This window comes from Arachis ipaensis, chromosome B2, assembly GCF_059453495.1.
Source record: "Arachis ipaensis isolate K30076 ecotype BB chromosome B2, ASM5945349v1, whole genome shotgun sequence".
Lineage (NCBI taxonomy): Eukaryota > Viridiplantae > Streptophyta > Magnoliopsida > Fabales > Fabaceae > Arachis > Arachis ipaensis.
The window spans coordinates 2750466-2770841 of record NC_142437.1 but is presented as its reverse complement, the minus strand read 5'-3'; the positions used below and the strand labels follow the sequence as shown (position 1 = coordinate 2770841).

Below are 20376 nucleotides of genomic sequence, written 5' to 3'. Positions count from 1 at the left end.
ACTTCATGATGCTTGGCTGGTAAAGCACCTTCAACCACGTGATCTTGTCTCATAAGCCTTCTCTGCTCTTGGGCCTGCAAGGCATGTAACACTCCTGCTAAGGTGATTTTGGACAGATCCTTCGTATTCTCCAAAGTAGTTATTGATGCTTCATATCTCTCTGGCACTGTAACTAGAATTTTTTTCCACAATTCTAGAATCAGTGAATTCAGTGCCGAGTAATCTAACTTTGTTTGCAATAGAAAGCAACCTGTCAGAGTATTCTTTGATTGTCTCAGAATCTTTCATTCTCTGCATCTCGAATTCCCTCATCAAGTTGAGCACTTGCATGCCTCGAATCCTCTCATCCCCTGCGTATTCTTCCTTTAAATAGTCCCAAATTGCTTTTGGTGTTTTGAGAGTCATGATTCTGGTGAAGATTATTGATGAAACACCAGTAAAGAGACATGATCTTGCCTTTGCCTTCCTTGTTTTTTTCTCCTTGTGCAATTTTATTTGAGCCATGGTAGGATTGTTTGGCAGCGGAGGAATTTCGTAATCTTCTTCCACGGCTTCCCAAAGGTCCAATGCCTCCAAATAAGACTCCATTTTAACTGCCCAAAGGTCATAGTTTTCTCCATCAAAGGTGGGCGGAGCAATTTGTGAGAGACTTGCTTCACCTTCCATTTTCACAGGCCCCGTAAGAAGAATGTTCTGATACCAGTTTGTTGGTTTATGGTATAACCAGAAATATTTAGGACAGAGATATAAGAAAAATACGTAGGTGAAAGGAATGGGAATCACACATTTTTACTTTACTGAAGCAGTACATTTATAGGATTTTAATCCATGACACTATCACATCACCACTAAACTAGGAAGTGGGATGAACAGAAACTGCCACATACCCACTAGATAAGGAAGTGGAATAACAAAAACTACTTTTCTCCTAAAGTGCAGGAACCACTAATTGACTAAAACAACAAACTGAAACAATAATAAAAAAAACTTAATGCAGTCCAAAAGCAAATAATTAACATATTTGACAAGTTCAATGCAATATTAGAACATCATTGGAGTTCTGTTTTTTCTGTTTGGATCTTTCTTGCTTTTTATGTCTTTTCTTATTACCTATCAAACATAAAATGAGCATTCTTGCTAGGAATTCATCCCCTAAGAAATGTTCCATCAATTTTTTATACAATGATTTATATGTCAAATTGAAAAATAAAAAAGGGCATCTCGAAGTATATTAACAAAAATTTGACTTCAGAATTTTATCTTCAGGCCCTCTAGGAAATCTGTTTTGAGTTGATATTCACAAGAAATGCTATGAGATAGAGCTATGTGAGATATCAATAACCATTGATCATCAAGTTTAGAGTTATCCCCATTAGAGTTTAGTTGAAAGCTAGTTGTTACAATCCAATAATATAATTAGCACTTTATGTTACCAAAACTTCAAAGAAGTATGCAAATTAAGCTTGCAAATAACATCTTATCATACCAGCTAAAGTATACTAAGCGCATGAGAGAGGTATTCACACAGCAGCACATAGTTTTTCAGTAAATTTCAAGAAAAAAGTATCCAAAAGGATGATGAGACTAGGACAGAGTTTTGAGTAAACTACTGAGGCTGACATTAGATTGTGTTGCAAGTTTAATAGACGAATCAAATAACAAATTTCGACAAGAGTTTCGAGAGAGACACCCAGGATTTACACTCGTTCGATCCAGACCTGGAATATACATCCAGTCCTCACCAAGAAACTTGACGAGAAATTTCCTTATTTCTTTTAACACTGATCAAATTCAAATACAAACATAACACCACAGATTACAACTTACAAGAACAAACTCAGAAATCATTCAAGCCTTTACTGTGACCAATGCAACTGTTGTCCTTGTGGAAATTTTGTTGCAGAGTTTAAACTTTTTCTTAGAAGCTATTTCTAATATATGTTAATTTTACATAAAATTATGATATGATGAACATTTTAATCTGTCAATGCTGTTGTGCAGTAAAACATTTGTAGCAAAATTCATAATGATCTCTTTTAACACTGCTGCAAACTGGTTCTTGTACTTGTGATTAAAAATAATAATAACACATGGTTTCCTAATGAATTGACTGATAAATAGTGTGTGATTCTTCACTTTTATTGAATCACCAACTATAGTGTTTGCCTATAGAGATACCTTCTGGTTAGATTCTAATATATTCATGCCTTCACGGTTCATGGGCAAGATACTTAACCAGTATTTTACGGTATAATATAAAATTTGTTTTTCACCCTAAGAATAAGTATTCAAATCAAAGCTACAAAAGTCTCAAAACTTACAAGCACTAATAAGCATACATACACAACTCTTGTACAAGGACATAGACACATCAACAAAATGAAATCAGTGATACTCGTTTACAGACTTTGTGGTAGTTCTACTTGAGAGCTAAGATCACAATCACACCTGCAAATTGAAGAACTATGAGCAAAGAATATCCACTTAAGTATGGTTTGTTTTATATAAAGATTATGTGCTGAAATCTTAGCCACCTGCAGAGGATGGTAAATATAGTAAATTTGATTCATCTAATTGTTTAATATATCTAAAGGAATTCTTAAGTGCTGGATTCACGAAAAAGGATATTGGTTGTCTTTCAATTTTTATTTCATGGTAATTAATTCTTATATTCCTCTGTAAATTCAATTTATTGAAAAATATGAGTGTGAATAATATCACCTTGTGCATGTGTGAATTTAATTGTGGTAGCTTGTGTGAATCATGAAGATTAGAGAATTACCTGCTCAGAAATCTCTGTTCAGACAATTTGTCCGTAGTAGTCCACGTGAATGGTGGGAATGTGGGAAATTTTGGGCCAGATTAGTTGATGCTTGTTCTTCCAGTGTTCTCCCAGCAAACGACAGTATTCAATTTTGAGTAGCAAGAGAGAGGGAGGCAGCTTTTCTCCTTCCATATTCTCCAGCTTTGGACACCAATTAATGTGTAGTTGTTGAAGGGAGGTGAGGCGGAGAAGCTCGTTGCACTCCAATGTCTCCAGATTATTAAACCCACATATCTCAAGAGTGGTAAGAGAGGGAAGGTGAGGCAGCGAACCCACCTCTGGATATGACTTTATGTTGTCGCAGTCATAACCTGAAACTGTAAGATGAGTGAGGTCGTCCAAGTTGCGCATCCATGATAGATCTCTCATTTGCTCGCAAATTCCCACACCAAGTGTGTTCAAGTTAGGCGGCAAACCACCCTCTGCCAACCTGCACATGTTTGGGCAGCCATGTATTTGGAGAGAGTGTAAACCTGGGAGTAGACTCTTCATGTCACGTGGTAATGCCTCCAACTTCAAGCATTGTATGAATTTAAGATGAGTCAAGTTGGGTGCAGCCAGTCCTTCTCCAGCAAATGACACTAATTTGTCGCAGCGGACGATGGTGACTTTTTCCAGAGCAGCGTGTGGTGCCTCTGACATTGACACTGATTCCAGATTCCTACACCCTTCTATCTCCAGATTCTTGAGATTGGGAAAGACATCCAACGACAAGGAGGTCAGTGAAGCACACCTGTCTAGTATTAGTAGCTCTACCAAATCATACTTGTGCTGCTGTAGCTGGGAGAATTCTAGTTTTCTACACCCTTCGATCTGTATTTCTTGGAGGCAAAGTGGATGGTTGATGCTGACCATTGCCTTCAATGTAGACTCCATCACAGATTCACTTCCCATCATTCTTAAAGTATCCCCATCAAGAAACATGGTGTGCTGGTCTCTAAAGTTGCTGCCTATACTTAGTTTGCGAACTTTGGAAACATCTGACAAAGAAGAAGCGATTCTGAAGAATACCTGATTAAGGATCTCTTCCTTCAACATTGGGCAATTTGTTATTTCAAGCTCCCTAAGCTGAGGAAATGTTTCCGACTCAGATACGTGCCACACCTCCCAACATGGCATGCTATCAAATACCAAAGTCTCCAGTGAGGGAAACGGTGCAATATGCGAAGAACGATGATCTCCTTCATTCTTGTAAAACTCCTCGCCAATACTCCTCAGCTGATCCAAACCTTCAATGCGCAGGGACTTAAGAGACGGCAGCTGTCCAAGTGAAGGCAGCATGCAGCAATTCTTGCAAGACTTTAGAGATACACTTGTCATGTTTTCGTAGGTACAGTTCCCCAACCAATCTGGAAATATTGTACCCTTGTATCCCTCGATTTTCAACTCTTTCAAGCCATTCTGCGGTTGCAAGTTATCGAGCATGTCTCTTTCTTTTTGTGTGCTTGAAACTATATCATCACCTGAAGACCATTCCAACCATAATTCATCAATGTACCTCTTATCCATTATCTTTGCACTCATTGCTTCTTTCACATCAACCATATTCTCCAACTTCTTAATCTCAAGGCATCCATGAAGATTTGCCAGCCCTCCTAACTCCTGGATTCCATTGTCTTCGTGCTTTCCCACAACAAAATAACTTAAAACGTGCAACTGATTCAATTTGCTCATTTTTCTAGGCATTTCTTCTAAATGAGTTCCTCTAATATCAAGATGGCGCAAACTCACAAGATTATGAAAACCACTAGGCAGCGAAGTTAGCTCATAACAACGACGCAACTTCAATGTTTGCAAATTACACAAGCTGCACAAAGACTCAGGCAATGTCTTTATATGAGTATAAGAGAGATCCAAGTGGCGCAGATGGATCAATTCTCCTGTTGAATTAGGCAACACATCAAGTTTATCAAAGGATAAAACTCTCAAGTATTTACACTTTGATAATATCTCACATGTTGCCGCTTCAATGTTGCAGTTGGGAGATGAGAAATCGCCAAACAATAATAATGTTCTCAAAGATTCTACTTTAGAAATAGAATTATAAAGTCTTGAGCTACAATGACTTAAATCCACACGCAAATGCCGAGTCTGAATCTTTATCTCCTCTTTACCAAGTTCTTCTGAGTTGCAATAGAAATCTCCAGCAAGGAATATTGCTAAATCATGCAACAGATCATGCATCACAAAATAATAATTGCCATCATATTGAATCTTTGTGAAAAATAATCTGGAAGTAAGTTCATCAAAACACTCACAACCAACTTCTTCTAAACTCTCTCCTCTCTTTGGTGGTGGTAAAAGATCTTCTGCTATCCACAAAAGGATTAATTTATCTTTCTCAAATTCATAATCCTTGGGATATAAAGCACAATAAACAAAACAACGCTTTAAATATGGAGGAAGATGGAAGTAACTTATCAGTAATGCTGGAATAATCTTACTCTTCTCCAAAGAAAATCCCCAAATATGACTCATTAGTATCTTGTTCCATTCCTCAACATCATGCTTTGTACGTAACAAGCGACCAAGTGTTTCTGCAGCTAACGGCAAGCCATCACACTTCTTGACAATCTTTCTACCTATTTCTTCAAGTGCTGCTCTCCCATTTGATTGTGGAAAAGATGCATTTTCTGCAAACACTGACCAACAATAGTCCTCCGACAACTCCCAGAGAAAATAAGGCTGACAATTTTGAACTGCGGAAGCAACATTTTCCTCCCGAGTAGTCAGAAGAACAATACTTCCCTTATTCCCATTTTGTTGGAAAGGGGTCATAAAATTACTCCATTTGTCACCATCATCACTCCAAACATCATCCAGAACAATAAAGAACTTCTTATTGGAAAATTCTTCTTTCAAAGCATTTTGAAGTGAATTGAAATCATCGAGACTACAAGTACCTCCATGGATCTGCTTTATGACATTCCTTGTAGTCTCAACAACTTCAAACTTCTCCGAAACACAGACCCATGCTTTCAGATCAAATCCCTTCATAAACTCCTCGTTGTTGTACAGCCATTGGGCTAAAGTTGTTTTACCAACCCCACCTATGCCAACAATAGCAATCACAGACAAGTGATGCTCATTGTTGTCATTCAGCATCTTGATTAAGGCCTTCTTGTCATCCTCCCTGCCATAAACAGTCCCTCTTACAAGAGAACTGGACGGAGTCCTCCATGATGAGCTACCAGTGGGAATCTTTTCAAGACCAAGGAAATCTTTTTGTTTTCCAAGATCCTCAATTCTTCTAACCACCCCTACCATCTTGTCTACCATGTCATCTTTATCTCGGTTGATGAAGAAGGTCGGGGACCACCAGGAAGAACTTTCCTCCTTTTTAGTGGCGGCTTTGGTGAGGACAGTGGCGAGTAAGTCCTCAGCACAGTAAACAGCATCCCGGAGACTATCAAGCCACTTCCTCACATTGAGATTACCAAACTGCTTCAACTCAGCATCAGCAACAAGAGCTTCAGCACCCAACAGAGCAGTCTTCAGCCTTTCAACCAAGTCAGGGCCAAGCTTCTTGCCAAACACCTTGTTGGCCACATCCTCTGTAAGGAACTTGTTAATGACAATGTTAATGAAGCCAGAGAGGAAAGCTCCACCAACAACTGCACCAGCCATGATATGATCTCAACAACAAATTGAATAGATCAACTAAGGAAACAGAAAAGTGAATGGATTTTCGGAGAAGGTAAGCGAACAATGGTGTCAGGGTATAGTGAACTCGATAGAGTGGTTTTCTTAATCAAGTGTACAAACAAGGTGTCAAGCAAGTCTCTGGAGTTGCCACCTAGCTTTGCTTTAACTCGTCATCTTTTTAAATTATTGTTTGAATGATGAAACAAATGATTAATATAACATTTCCTTAGACACCTTAGTAATAAAATAATGTAAGGTTCATGGACATTGGTTTCCCGCCATAAAAGACAAAGGCAATTGACTCAGGGTCTCCGTGGTAACATTAAAAAAAACTATGTTAGTGGAGTGTCTTGCCCGCTCTTATTTATAACACTCTTTTACTTTTTTTTTTTTTAATTGTTATCGTTAATTGTTATTTTGGAAGGTACAAAGTAACTGCCTAAAGCCTTTAATCGTATCGTAAGAAACTTTTGAAGGCGTGGAAAGTTCCAACTAACTTTTGAAGGACCAATGGAATTGTAGTCTCTGGAAATTTTGTATCACAGTAAAAATCATCATGATTCATGAGCTGTTTATGGATCATAATAAAATAATGATGCTGATGCTGCATTGTTAAATTTCCTTATCCTAATTAATTAAGGATTTAAGGTCTAGTTTTTCTTTTCTTTTTGCTTTTGGAAGTTGTTTCTAACAAACATTACTTTACAGTAAATACGTGATGAAATTTTTTGTCTTGATGTACATGTTCAACAACGTTCATGTATTATAAAAGTTTTCCCAACAATGAGGCAAGTAGAGGAATTTGGCACAGAAATTTTTTGTCTTGATGTACATGTTCATGTATTATCAGTGGAGTGCTTAGCTGGCTCTTCACCAACTCTTCATTTGTTAATTGTTGTTTGAAAGATGCAACATTACTAAACAGCAACAATGGAGTTGTTTCACTGCACATGAATCATGGTATTGTCTTCTTCTTAGAGATATACAATATCACGAAATTCTACAGAGTTAAAACCAAGAAAACTTTCCAAAGAAAGTGCTGCATATACATGCTACATTGCTATGTAACTAACAGTTAAAATTCTTCTATGGAAGGTGTCAATGTCAATCGTTCCTTAGCGAAGACCCAGTATCGCCTCCGAGATAACTTAGAAAATTCATAGCAGTGGAGTGCTTAATTGGCTTTGCTCTAATTTCTCATTTTTTAATTCTTGCAAGTGGTGTTGTTCCCGTGTCACCAATGGACACTACTAGTCTTTGTGGAAACTATATAGAACTAGGAACATTTTGGCTCCACATTTTTGTATGTATATCATGGTAATATATTATGAGGCTATTAATAACAATAATGCAAGACTTGTACGTTGCTAATGTCTTAGTCTTAGTTTAATAGTTTGTTTGGAACTTTTCATTTGTGTTTTTAAGTCAGAGATGTAACAAAACTGCAAGTTGAGGAAGGTTTCAACTGTGCCATGAGTCACGACTAAGGTAATAGTTATCAATCTTTGGGAATATGCGAGGCATATCCAAGTCAAATTAGGCGATTAGTCCGATGAAACCAACTTTAGTTTATTAAAGCATAGAAACAAGATCATGACATTAGATATTTCATATTGCAAAGATCAATTGTATAATAATATATGTGTTTGTACTTGTTCTACTCTAATTGCCCCTCTGAATTTAGTTTAAGAAGACTTTGAAATATTCCTCACTGAATCGTTACCAACTAATTTGGCAAACTCAAATAACCATTTTCCACAGTGCATGAAGCCTTTCAATTCAATATTAGAACATCATTGGAGTTCTGTTTTTGGATTTTCCTTGCTTTTTATGTCTTTTCTTATTACCTAACCAACATAAAATGAGCACTCATGCTAGGAATTCATCCCCTGAGAAACGCTCCATCAATTTTTTGAACAATGATATACATGTCAGATTGAAAAATAAAAAAGGCCATCTCGAAGTATATGAACAAAAAATTGACTTCAGAATTTTATCTTCAGGCCCTCTAGGAAATTTGTTTTGAGTTGATATTCACAAGAAATGTTATGAGATAGAGCTATGTGAAATATGAACACCCATTATACTAAGTATCCAAATTAAGCTTGCAAACAACATCTTATCATACCAGCTAAAGTATACTAAGCGCATGAGAGAGGTATTCGAACAGCAGCAGATAGTTTTTCAGCGAATTTTAAGAGAAAGTATTGAAAAAGATGGATAACACTAAGACACAGTTTTGAGTTAACTGCTGAGGCTGACATCAGATTGTATTGTGAGTTAAGTAGAGGAATCGAATGACAAATTCAAGAGTAGTTTATAGAGAGATACCCATGATTTCCACTGGTTTGATCCTAACCTGGAATCTACCTTCGGTTGTCACGAAGAAACTTGACGAGAGATTTCCTTTTTTTACAAATATAAGCTAAACACCACATATTACAATTTACAAGAACAAACTCAGAGATCATTCAAGCCTTTTGCCGTAACCAATGCAACTGTTGTCTTTGTGGAAATTTGGTGCACGGTTTAAACATTTTCTTAGAAGCTACTTCTAATATACGTTAATTTTACATAAAACTATGATGATGAACATTTTATTTTGTCGACGCTGCTGTCGTGCAGTAAAACATTTGTAGCAAAATTCATAATGATCTCTTTTAACACTGCTGCAAACTGGGTCTTGTACTTGTGATAAAGTGTGCACATGATGTAAAATAATAACAAAAATAATAATAACGCATGGTTTCTTAATGAATTGACTGATAAATAGTGTGTGATTCTTCACTTCTATTGAATCAACAACAACTATAAGGTTTGCCTATAGAGATTCCTTCTTGTTAGAATCTAATATATTCATGTCTTCATGGTTCATAGGCAAGATACTTAATCAGTACTTTACAGTATAAGAAAAAAAGTTTTTACAGTATGATATAAAATTTGTTTTTCACTCTAAGAATAAGAATTAATTAATTAAGCTCACTATTATTCAAATCAAAGCTACAAAGAAGTCTCAAAACTTACAAGCACTAATAAGCATACATACACAACTCTTTTACAAGGACATAGACCCGTCAACAAAATAAAATCAGTGATACTCATTTACAGACTTTCTGGCAGTTCTACTAGAGAGCTAAGATCACAACCACACCTCCATATTGAAGAACTATGAGTGAAGAATCTCCACTTAAACAAGAAAAGATTTGATTATACTATCATTCATATGGATCAGGTTAATACACTAACAGAAATTTAGAGGGACACTCCAAATGTGTTTGCATGGGCCTCACAAAGGAAAATGATCAGAACCTGCATGATAAATACACAATGATGTGTTCAACATTGTTGCCTTTTTTTCAGCTTCAAAAACAGAACTGAATGGGCAAATTCAGCTTGAGAAAAAAAATTGACATCAAAATAACAATACCTCCACGGAAAATCTTGCAAAAGTACTTACATGCTCACCAAGTCGCAGTTGCCACAGAAGCTTCCTAATGCACATTTTAAAGGTTGAATCCATAAAGAAAGCGATTCCTTGACCATAGCAGTTATCTATCTCTTCAGGCCCTTGGAAAATGTATTTGAGTTAGTGATCATAAGAAATGATACGAGATAGAGCAAATTAAAATATCAATACCTATAGAGAGTTTAGCTGCAACGGTTTCCAAGCAAAGGACACTCTTCAATTTGAAGTAGTAAACAGAGAGGAAGGAAGCTTTTTGCCAGCCATATTCTCCAACCTGAAGTAAATTGTAGAGAGGAATAGAGTAACTGTACTAACCTGAAGCTAAAACAGAAATCAATGCTTTTTTATTCCAAACATATTAGTCCAGTTTAACATGGGCACCTGTAACTCAGTAGAAGCTACATGCAGAAGATGGTAAGAACAGTAATTTGATTCATTCATTTGTTTAATATATCTAAAGAAATTCTCAAATGCTAGATATATGAAATAAGATAGATATTCACTGTCTTTCAATTTTGATTTCATGGTAACTAATTCTTATGTTCCTCTTTAAATGCGAATTTATCGATAAGTATCACTTATGCATGTGTGAATTTAATTGTGGTATCATGAGAGACGTGAAGATTAGAAAATTACCGGGTCAGAAATCTGTATTCAGAAAATTTGTTCGCCATCAACTTGAATGGTGGGGATGTGGGAAATTTTGGGCCAAATATTTTGATGCTTGTTCTTGCAGTGTTCTCCCAGAAAAGGACAGTAGTCAACTTTGAGAAGTAAGAGAGAGGAAGGCAGCTTTTCTCCTGCCATATTCTCCAGCTTAAGACACGATTGAATGCTTAATTGTTGGAGGGAGCTGAGGCTGAGAATCTCATTGCACTCCAACGTCTCCAGATTACCAAATCCACCTATCTGTAGAAATAGAATTATAAAGTTTTGAGCTACAACAACGTAAATTTACACACAAATGTCGAATCTGAATCCTTATCTCCTCCTCTTCACAAAATTCTTCTGAGTTGCAATAGAAATCTCCAGCAAGAAATATTGCTAAGTCATGCAGGAGATTGTGCATCACAAAATAATCATCACCATCTTGAATCTTTGTGAAAAATAATCTAGAAGTTAGTTCATTAAAACATTCCCAACCAACTTCTTCTAAAGTCTCTCCTCTCTTTGGTGGTGGTAAAAAATCTTCTGCCATCCACAACAAGATTAATTCATATTTCATGAATCGATAATCTTTGGGATGTAAAGAGCAATAAACAAAACAACGTTTTAAGTGTGGAGAAAGATGGAAGTAACTTATCAATAATGCAGGGATAATCTTACTATTCTTCACAGAAAATGCCCAAATATCACTTATTAATATCTTGTTCCATTCCTTAACATCATGCTTTGTACGTAACAGGCGTCCAAGCGTTTCTGCAGCTAATGGCAAGCCACCACACTTCTTGACAATCTCTCTACCAACTCCTTCAAGTGCTGCATTCCCATTAGATTGTGGAAAAGATGCATTGTCTGCAAATACTGACCAACAATAGTCTTCTGACAAACCATTGAGAAAATAAGGGCGACAGTTTTGAACTGCTAAAGCAACATTATTCCCACGAGTAGTAAGAAGAACAACACTTCCCTTCTTCCCGTATTGAAAAGGAGTCATAAAATTACTCCATCTGTCACCATCGTCACTCCAAACATCATCCAGAACAATAAAGAACTTCTTATTCAACAATTTTTCTTTCAAAGCATGTTGAAATGAATTGAAATCATCGAGACTGCAAGTATGTCCAAGGATCCCCTTTATGACTCTTGTAGTCTCAACAATATCAAAATTTTCTGAAACACAAACCCATGCTTTAGGATCAAATCCCTTCATGAACTCCTCCTGGTTGTTGTATACCCATTGGGCTAATGTTGTTTTACCAACCCCACCTATGCCAACAATGGCAATCACAGACAACTGATGCTCACTGTTGTCATTCAGCATCTTGATTAAGGCCTTCCTGTCATCCTCTGTGCCATACACATTCCCTCTTACAAGAGAAGTGGATGGAGTCCTCCATGATGAGCTACTAGTGGAAACCTTTTCAAGACCAAGGAAATCTTTTTGTTTTCCAAGATCCTCTATTCTTCCAACCACCCCTTCCATCTTGTCTACCATGTCCCTATCTCGGTTGATAAAGATGCTAATGAAAAAGGTAGAACTTATCTTCTTTTGAGTGGCGGCTTTGGTGAGGACAGTGTCCAGCAAGTCCTCAGCACAGTAAACAGCATCCCGGAGACTATCAAGCCTCTTCCTCACAGATGGATTACCGAACTGCTTCATCTCAGCATCAGCAACAAGACCTTCAGCACCCAACAGAGCAGTCTTCAGCCTTTCAACCAAGTCAGGGCCAAGCTTCTTTCCCAAGACCTTGTTGACAGTATCAGTTTTAAGGAACCTGTCAAAGAGAACGTTAATGAAGCCAGAGAGGAAAGCTCCACCAACAAGTGCAGCAGCCATGATATGATCTCAACAAGTGATCAGAAATTTCAGATGGGAAGGAGAGTGAAAAATGCAATGCTTTCAAGCTTTGAAACCGAACTGTGTATTGGTCTATCAAAGCTTATAGTGAAGAAGTGGCTGTCAATAATTTTAGCAACAAGACAAAGATAACTGAGTAAACAGGATCTGAGGGGCCTAACAAAAAGTAGGTGCCGTTAGTGGGACTTCCTTGCTGACTCTTTACTAATTTTATGTGTATGATTGTTACTGTGCAATTTGGAAGTGTCATGCAACATAATTTTCAGTTTTGCCTTTAATTTGTAGGACAACTTAATAAATAAGATATGGTATATGTGAGTTGAAAAAGAGTTGCTGCTTCAAATAATTCATCTTTATTCACTGTATTCCCTTTTTGATTGAGTGGTGCTCCAAAATTGTTAGCTGGCTCACACTAACTTTGTGCTTGATTCTACTTTGATGGATGCAACACAATTGCATCTTGTGAAGAGTTTCAATTATGTTACAGGAACAGGTTCAATAGTAATATTATACTAATATCTCTCAAATGCATCAAATAGAAGTAGTTATGGTATATAACATATTAGTTACTAAATATTTTTGTTTTTTGGTACATAGGGGGTTAGAACGCAGGGTAATGGGGAGGGGGAAATTTTTGAGTAGATAAAATACAAAGAAAAAAAATATAAAAAAAAGACTCCTAAAATAATTATTTTTAATAAAAGGAAATAATGCATGCAATGAAATGAATTTGTGATGTAACAGAGTTGATTGTAGGTGCTTAAAATGTTGGTAATGGATGCTTAATGCTAGTTTCTTTGTCACTCATAATAGTGCTTTTAATTCCATGAAAGAAGTAAAAAATTGCAAGTTGAGGAAGGTTCAAACTTTCTCATAAGATATTTTTTCTTGGATTATAATTGGGAGATTCTACTATGGTTTAAGTACAGCATCAGTAACGCTCTTATGATGATTTACTAGTAAAAGAAACGCTACTTGTAACATAGCATAAGAACTTTCATATTGGAATTGCTTCTGTATGAAAGATAAATGTTCCAAAATAACTGTGGTTCTCCTAACTTGAGGAAGGTTTCAGCATATGTGAGGCATTCATGATGATTTGGACCTTTTTCTTTTTTTGAATTGTTGGATTTAACTATTATCTTCTTCTCAAAAACATTAAACCGATTGAACTTTCCAGAAAGGCACCATTATAAAAATACAAGACATGTGACAATATGATAGTGCAAAACTAATGAAGAAAATAATCAATTTTCTTTTCAGCTTCTTTTTTCCCCCAAACAACTGAATTGATCATGCAATGTTATATATTTTGGAGTTCAGATTCATTACTTTTTTCACTTTTTAATTACTTACTGTTGCTATCTACTGAAGGATGTCTGGTCTTGTGTATGCCTATAGTATATCAAGTGCTATTCTATTTTCTAAAGTATTCTTTTCACAGCTTTCTCTTTTTTCTAAGCGACAAGTTGTTGTGTGCATGCCAAGAGAGAGAGAGAGAGAAAGCAGACAAAATGAAAGGTACATGGTATATTGAACCAAGCTAGACTCCAAACCTTTATGTCCCCTACTTGTGTGCACATTTGGAATTTGGAAACATTAAGCTACTAGTTATATAGAATGCACCTCAATATAATTTATAGGCAAGATGTTTAACATTGTAAAATGATCATTCATGGTGGGAATAAACTAAACCTGTCAAAGGCATAATATGGAAGCACCAATACCAGCAAATAATTGAAGAGAAGACAGAACAACAGAACACCAAATTTTAATGTGGGAAAAAACCTCTCAATGTGAGAGATAAAAAAAAAACCCACGGGAAGGTAAAAATTTTCACTATTTTCCAAATCAAAGCTTCAAACAAGTCTCAAAACTTACAACCACTACTAAGCATACATGCAGAACTCCAGGTACAGTAGATACAATAGACGGCCGTTGCTTACAAACCCTTTGGCTAGAGCGCTCGGATTGCAATCACACCTCAAAGTTGAAGGACTATGAATGAAGAACTCTAGGTAAACCAGAAAAGAATTAACCATCCGATCATTCATTTGTTCATGTTAACACACTAATTGGGATGTAGAGGGACTCTCCAAAAAAAACTGTTTGCTTGGGCCTCACACAAAGGAAAATGATCATAACCTGCTAGATAAATACACAATGATGTACCACTCCTTTTTAGCTTCAAAAGCAGAACCGAAAGGGATAAATTTAGCTTGAGAAAAGATTGACACAAAATAATAATACCGCAATGCAAAATTTTACAAAAGTACTTACATGCTCACCATGTTGCAATTGCCACAGAAGCTGCCTAATGCACATTTTAATGGTTGAAAGTTGAATCCATAAAGAAAGCAAATCCTCGACCATAGCAGTTATCTATTTCTTGATGCCCCTGGAAAATCTATTTTAGTTGGTATTCATAGGAAATGATATGAGATAGAGCAGCTTCAAAGATCAATGCCTCTAGATCCATCAAGTTTATGTTACCTTCATAAAGAGTTGAGCTGCAACTCTTCTTCTTTGCCGGGCAAAGGACAGTGTTGAATTTGAAATAGTAACAGAAAACGGAAGCTTTTCTCCTGCCATATTCTCCAACCTGAAGTAAATTGCAGAGAGGAATAGAGTAACTATACCTACCAGAAGCTAAAACAGAAATCAGTTCTTATGATTGAATGAAGGTAATGTAAGTATGGTTTGTTTTATATAAAGATTATGTGCTGAAATCTTAGCCATCTGGGCACTTGTACCTGGTAGAAGCTACATGCAGAGGACTATAAAAACAGTAAATTTGATTCATCCAATTGTTTAATATATCTGAAGAAATTCTTAAGTGCTGGATACACGAAAAAAGATATTAATTGTCTTTCAATTTTTATTTCATGGTAATTAATTCTTATGTTCCTCTGTAGATGCAATTTTATTGAAAAATATGAGTGTTAAGAAGTATCACATGTGCATGTGTGAATTTAATTGTGGTAGCATGTGTGAATCATGAAGATTAGAGAATTACCTGCTCAGAAATCTCTATTCAGGAAATTTTCTTGCGATTGACTTTAATGGTGGGTATGTGGGAAATTTTGGGCCAGATTAGTTGATGCTTGTTCTTGCAGTGTTCTTCCAGCAAAGGACACTGTTTAATTTGAAGTAGCAAGAGAGAGGGAGGCAGCTTTTCTCCTTCCATATTCTGCAGCTTCAGGCACAATGAAATGTGCAATTGTTGAAGGGAGGTGAGGCGGAGAAGCTCGTTGCAGTCCAATGTCTCCAGATTCTTGAACCAGCATACCTTGAGAGTGGTAAGGGAGGGAAGGTGAGGCAGCGAACCCACCTCTGGGTATGACTTTATGTTGTCGCAGTCATAACCATTAATGGTGAGATGAGTGAGGGCGTGCAAGTTGGCCATCCATGATAGATCCCTCAGTTGTTCCTCGCAACCTCCCACACCAAGTTCTTTCAAGTTAGGCGGCAAACCACCCTTTGGCAACCTGCAAATATTTGGGAACCCATATATCTGGAGAGAGTGTAAACTTGGGAGTAGACTCTTCATGTCACGTGGTAATGCCTCCAACTTCCTGCAGTCTGCGACGTGAAGATGAGTCAAGTTGGGTGCAGCAAGTCCTTCTCCTGCAAATGACATTAATTCGGGACAATCATATATGGAGAGATGTTGAAGAGCAGTGTGTGGTGCCTCTGACATTGACACTGATTCCAGATTCCTACACCCTCTTATCTCCAAATTCTTGAGATTGGGAAAGACATCCAACCACAAGGAGGTCAGTGAATCACAGCTGTCTTGTATTTTTAGCTCTACCAAATCATACTTGTGCTGCTGTAGCTGGGGGAATTCTAGTATTCTACAGTTCAAGATGTGTATTTCATGGAGGCAACGTAGATGGTTGATGCTGATCATTGCCTTCAATGCAGACTCCTCCACAGATTCGCTTCCCCTAATTGATAAACTATCCCCATCAAGATACATGGCGTCGTTGTGCCGTTCTATAACATCATTGCCTATACGTAGTTTGCGAACTTTGGAAACATCCGACAAAGAAGAAATTATTCTGAAGAATACCTCATTACGCATCCCTTCCTTCAACATTCGACAATTTGTTATTTCAAGCTTCCTAAGTTGAGGAAAATTTTCTGACTCAGATACGTGCCACACCTCCCAACATGCCATGTTATCAAACTCCAAACTCTCAAGTGAGGGAAATGGTGCAATACGCGAAGAATGATGAGCTCCTTCATTCTTGTAAAACTCCTCGCCAATACTCCTCAGCTGATCCAAACCTTCAATGCTTAGGGACTTAAGAGATGGCAGCTGTCCAAGTGAAGGCAGCATGCAGCAATTCTTGCAAGACTTTAGAGATACACGTGTCATGTTTTCGTAGGAACAGTTCCCCAACCAATCTGGAAATATTGTACCCTTGTATCCCTTGATTTCCAACTCTTTCAACCCATTCTGCGGTTGCAAGTTATCGAGGATGTCTCTTTCTTTTTGTGTACTTAAAACCAAATCATCACCTGAAGACCATTGCAAACATAATTCATCAATGTGCTTCATATCCATTATCTTTGCCCTCTTTGCTTCATTCACATCAACAATATTCTCCAACTTCTTAATCTCAACGGATCCATGAAGATTTACCAGCCCTCCTAACTCCTCGATTCCATTGTCTTCGTGTTTGCCAACGACAAAGGAACTTAAAACGTGCAACTGATTCAATTTGCTCATTTTTCTGGGCATTTCTTCTAAAGAGGTATTTCTAATATCAAGATGCCGCAAACTCACAAGATTATGCAAACCACTAGGAAGTGTAGTTAGCTTAGAACAAGCATACAACATCAATGTTTGCAAGTTACACAAGTTGCACAAAGACTCTGGCAATGTCTTAATATCAGTCCAAGAGAGATCTAAGTAGCGCAGATGGATCAATTCTCCTATTAAATTAGGCACCTCATCAAGTTTTCTAAAGGATAAAACTCTCAAGTATTTACACTTTGATAATATCTCACATGTTGCTGCTTCAATGTTAAAGTTGGGAGATGAGAAATCGCCAAACAATAATAATGTTCTCAAAGATTCTACTTTAGAAATAGAATTATAAAGTTTTGAGCTACAATGACTTAAATTTACAAACAAATGCCGGGTGTGAATCTTTATCTCCTCTTTACCAAATTCTTCTGAGTTGCAATAGAAATCTCCAGCAAGGAATATTGCTAAGTCATGCAACAGATCATGCATCACAAAATACTCATCAAAGAGTTCACTCTTGGTGAAAAATAATCTAGAAGTTAGTTCATCAAAACACTCACAACCAACTTCTTCTAAACTCTCTCCTCTCTTTGGTGGTGGTAAAAGATCTTCTGTCATCCACAAAAGGATTAATTCATCTGTTCCAAATTCATAATCCTTGGGATATAAAGCACAATAGACAAAACAACGCTTTAAATATGGGGGAAGATGGAGGTAACTTATCAGTAATGCTGGAATAATCTTACTCTTCTCCACAGAAAATCCCCAAATATCACTCATTAGTATCTTGTTCCATTCCTCAACATCATGTTTTGTACGTAACAAGCGACCAAGTGTTTCTGCAGCTAATGGCAAGCCATCACACTTCTTGACAATCTTTCGGCCTATTTCTTCAAGTGCTGCTCTCCCATTTGATTGTGGAAAAGATGCATTTTCTGCAAACACTGACCAACAATAGTCCTCCGACAACTTCTTGAGAAAATAAGGCCGACAATTTTGAACTGCGGAAGCAACATTTTCCTCCCGAGTAGTCAGAAGAACAATACTTCCCTTATTCCCATTTTGTTGGAAAGGGGTCATAAAATTACTCCATTTGTCACCATCATCACTCCAAACATCATCAAGAACAATAAAGAACTTCTTATTGGACAATTCTTCTTTCAAAGCATTGTGAAGTGAATTGAAATCATCGAGACTACAAGTACCTCCATGGATCTGCTTTATGACATTCCTTGTAGTCTCAACAACTTCAAACTTCTCCGAAACACAAACCCATGCTTTCAGATCAAATCCCTCCATCAACTCTGCATTGTTGTACAGCCATTGGGCTAAAGTTGTTTTACCAACCCCACCTATGCCAACAATAGCAATCACAGACAAGTGATACTCATTGTTGTCATTCAGCATTTGGACTAAGGCCTTCTGGTCATCCTCCCTTCCATACACATTCCCTCTCACAAGAGAAGTGGACGGAGTCCTCCATGATGAGCTACCAGTGGGAATCTTTTCAAGACCAAGGAAATCTTTTTGTCTTCCAAGATCCTCAATTCTTCTAACCACCCCTTCCATCTTGTCTACCATGTCGTCTCTATCTCGGTTGATGAAGAAGCTAAGGGACCAGGAAGAACTTTCCTCCTTTCGAGTGGCGACTTTGGTGAGGACAGTGTCGAGCAAGTCCTCGGCACAGTAAACAGCATCTCGGAGATTATCGAGCCACTTCCTCACAGATGGATTACCGAACTGCTTCATCTCAGCATCAGCAACAAGTCCTTCAGCACCCAACAGAGCAGTCTTCAGCCTTTGAACCAAGTCAGGGCCAAGTTTCTTGCCCAAGACCAAGTTGACAGCATCCATTGTAAGGAACCGGTCAAAGACAACGTTAATGAAGCCAGAAAGAAAAGCTCCACCAACAAGTGCACCAGCCATGATTTGATCTCAACAACAACAGAAAAGTGAATGGATTTGCAGAGAAAGGTAAGAGAACAATGGTTGCAGGGTGTAGTGAACTCAATTGAGGGGTTTTCTTAATCAAGTTTTCAAAGAAGGTGTCCTACATGATATCACGTGGTATCAGTCTCCAAGGTAACTATAAAAAATTCGGTATCAGTGGAGTGCTTAGCTGGCTCTGCATTAACACATTGTGGTTTCACTGTGACCAATGGACACTATTCTTTGTGGGAATTATATAAAACTAAGGAGTATGAATCTGCATATCAATCATGGTATTATGGTAATAATATAAGGTTAAAATCTGTTGGCAATAGACATTGGCTTTCACGCTTTCACGTGATGATAGCCAGCTTATCTATGAGGTTGCTTTAAAAAATAACTCTGTACACTGTTAAATATGTGATGCTTTGGGACTAATAAATTTTGTATTTTTATTTCTGATAGTTTATATAGAATTGAAAGTTGAGGAAGCTTTCAAATGTTGCACAACCAAATTTAATCATGTATAGAAGTATACGTAATTACAGAATTAGGCGCTCATGATGATTCTTTTATTGGATTGCTGGATGTAAACATTATCTTCTTGTCAGAGAAATACAGATAAAACCAAGAGAATTTTCCAAAGAGAAATACAGATAAAACCAAGAGAAATACAAGCTATAACTAACAGTTAAAATTCTTCTTTGGAAGGTACAGCACAATTGGATTTTATCTTTAATCCTAATTCTTTACTATGCAGCGTGATTGCAAGACTAGCTTGATGTGTGACCAATGGAATTGTTAACTTTGTGAAAATTATGTTGCACAGTTAAAACTTTTTCTTAGAAGCTTAATAATGCACGGCAATAGCATGTGTGATTCTTCACTTTTGTTGAATCAACAAAAATTATTCTGTTTTGATCATAAAGATTCCTTCTTGAATCAACAAAAAATTCAGTTCAATATCACAAGATTTTACCATCCGATGTTCACTTGCTGACGACAAGTTGCTTATGGAAAAACCTGCTCAACTTTTTTTCTATTTGCTCAACTGCTTGTGTCCACTCAAGTTAATCCCAATCTGATTAGGTTAATACACTTGATAGCCTGCACTCATGTGATGTACTTATAGTTGTGTATATGCCAACTACCAAGAGATTAGTTTTTGTATACACCTACGGAAACCTTTTAAGCTAATCAATACTTGATGCATTATTTTCAATATTCTTGAG

General features: G+C 37.1%; 4 protein-coding genes across 5 annotated transcripts; all 4 read right to left on the bottom strand.

The window, feature by feature from the left end:
* Positions 1-150: 150 nt before the first annotated feature.
* LOC148572816 (uncharacterized) lies at positions 151-666 on the bottom strand. Its single transcript, XM_088505535.1, has one exon. It carries the CDS (start codon positions 664-666, stop codon positions 151-153), a length of 516 nt encoding a protein of 171 aa, XP_088361661.1.
* A 1440-nt stretch (positions 667-2106) lies between these two features.
* LOC148572815 (putative disease resistance RPP13-like protein 1) lies at positions 2107-6565 on the bottom strand. Its single transcript, XM_088503605.1, has 2 exons — positions 2783-6565; positions 2107-2448 (listed from the first exon to the last, which is right to left on the bottom strand). The coding sequence occupies exon 1, from the start codon at positions 6449-6451 to the stop codon at positions 2801-2803; it is 3651 nt and encodes a 1216-aa protein (XP_088359731.1). The 5' UTR covers positions 6452-6565; the 3' UTR covers positions 2107-2448; positions 2783-2800.
* A 2831-nt stretch (positions 6566-9396) lies between these two features.
* Positions 9397-12656, bottom strand: LOC107622173 (putative disease resistance RPP13-like protein 1). Of its 2 annotated transcripts, XM_088504546.1 has the most exons (5): positions 11262-12656; positions 10572-10844; positions 10107-10209; positions 9927-10036; positions 9397-9778 (listed from the first exon to the last, which is right to left on the bottom strand). In XM_088504546.1, the coding sequence occupies exons 1-2, from the start codon at positions 12433-12435 to the stop codon at positions 10828-10830; spliced, it is 1191 nt and encodes a 396-aa protein (XP_088360672.1). In that variant the 5' UTR covers positions 12436-12656; the 3' UTR covers positions 9397-9778; positions 9927-10036; positions 10107-10209; positions 10572-10827. The 2 variants fall into 2 exon arrangements, with proteins under 2 accessions (XP_088360672.1, XP_088360671.1); XM_088504545.1 differs by having other exon boundaries at positions 10572-12656.
* Positions 12657-14826: 2170 nt separating this feature from the next.
* LOC148572814 (putative disease resistance RPP13-like protein 1) lies at positions 14827-20370 on the bottom strand. Its single transcript, XM_088504544.1, has 3 exons — positions 15473-20370; positions 14950-15058; positions 14827-14854 (listed from the first exon to the last, which is right to left on the bottom strand). Exon 1 carries the CDS (start codon positions 19139-19141, stop codon positions 15491-15493), a length of 3651 nt encoding a protein of 1216 aa, XP_088360670.1. The 5' UTR covers positions 19142-20370; the 3' UTR covers positions 14827-14854; positions 14950-15058; positions 15473-15490.
* Between the last annotated feature and the right edge of the window lie 6 nt (positions 20371-20376).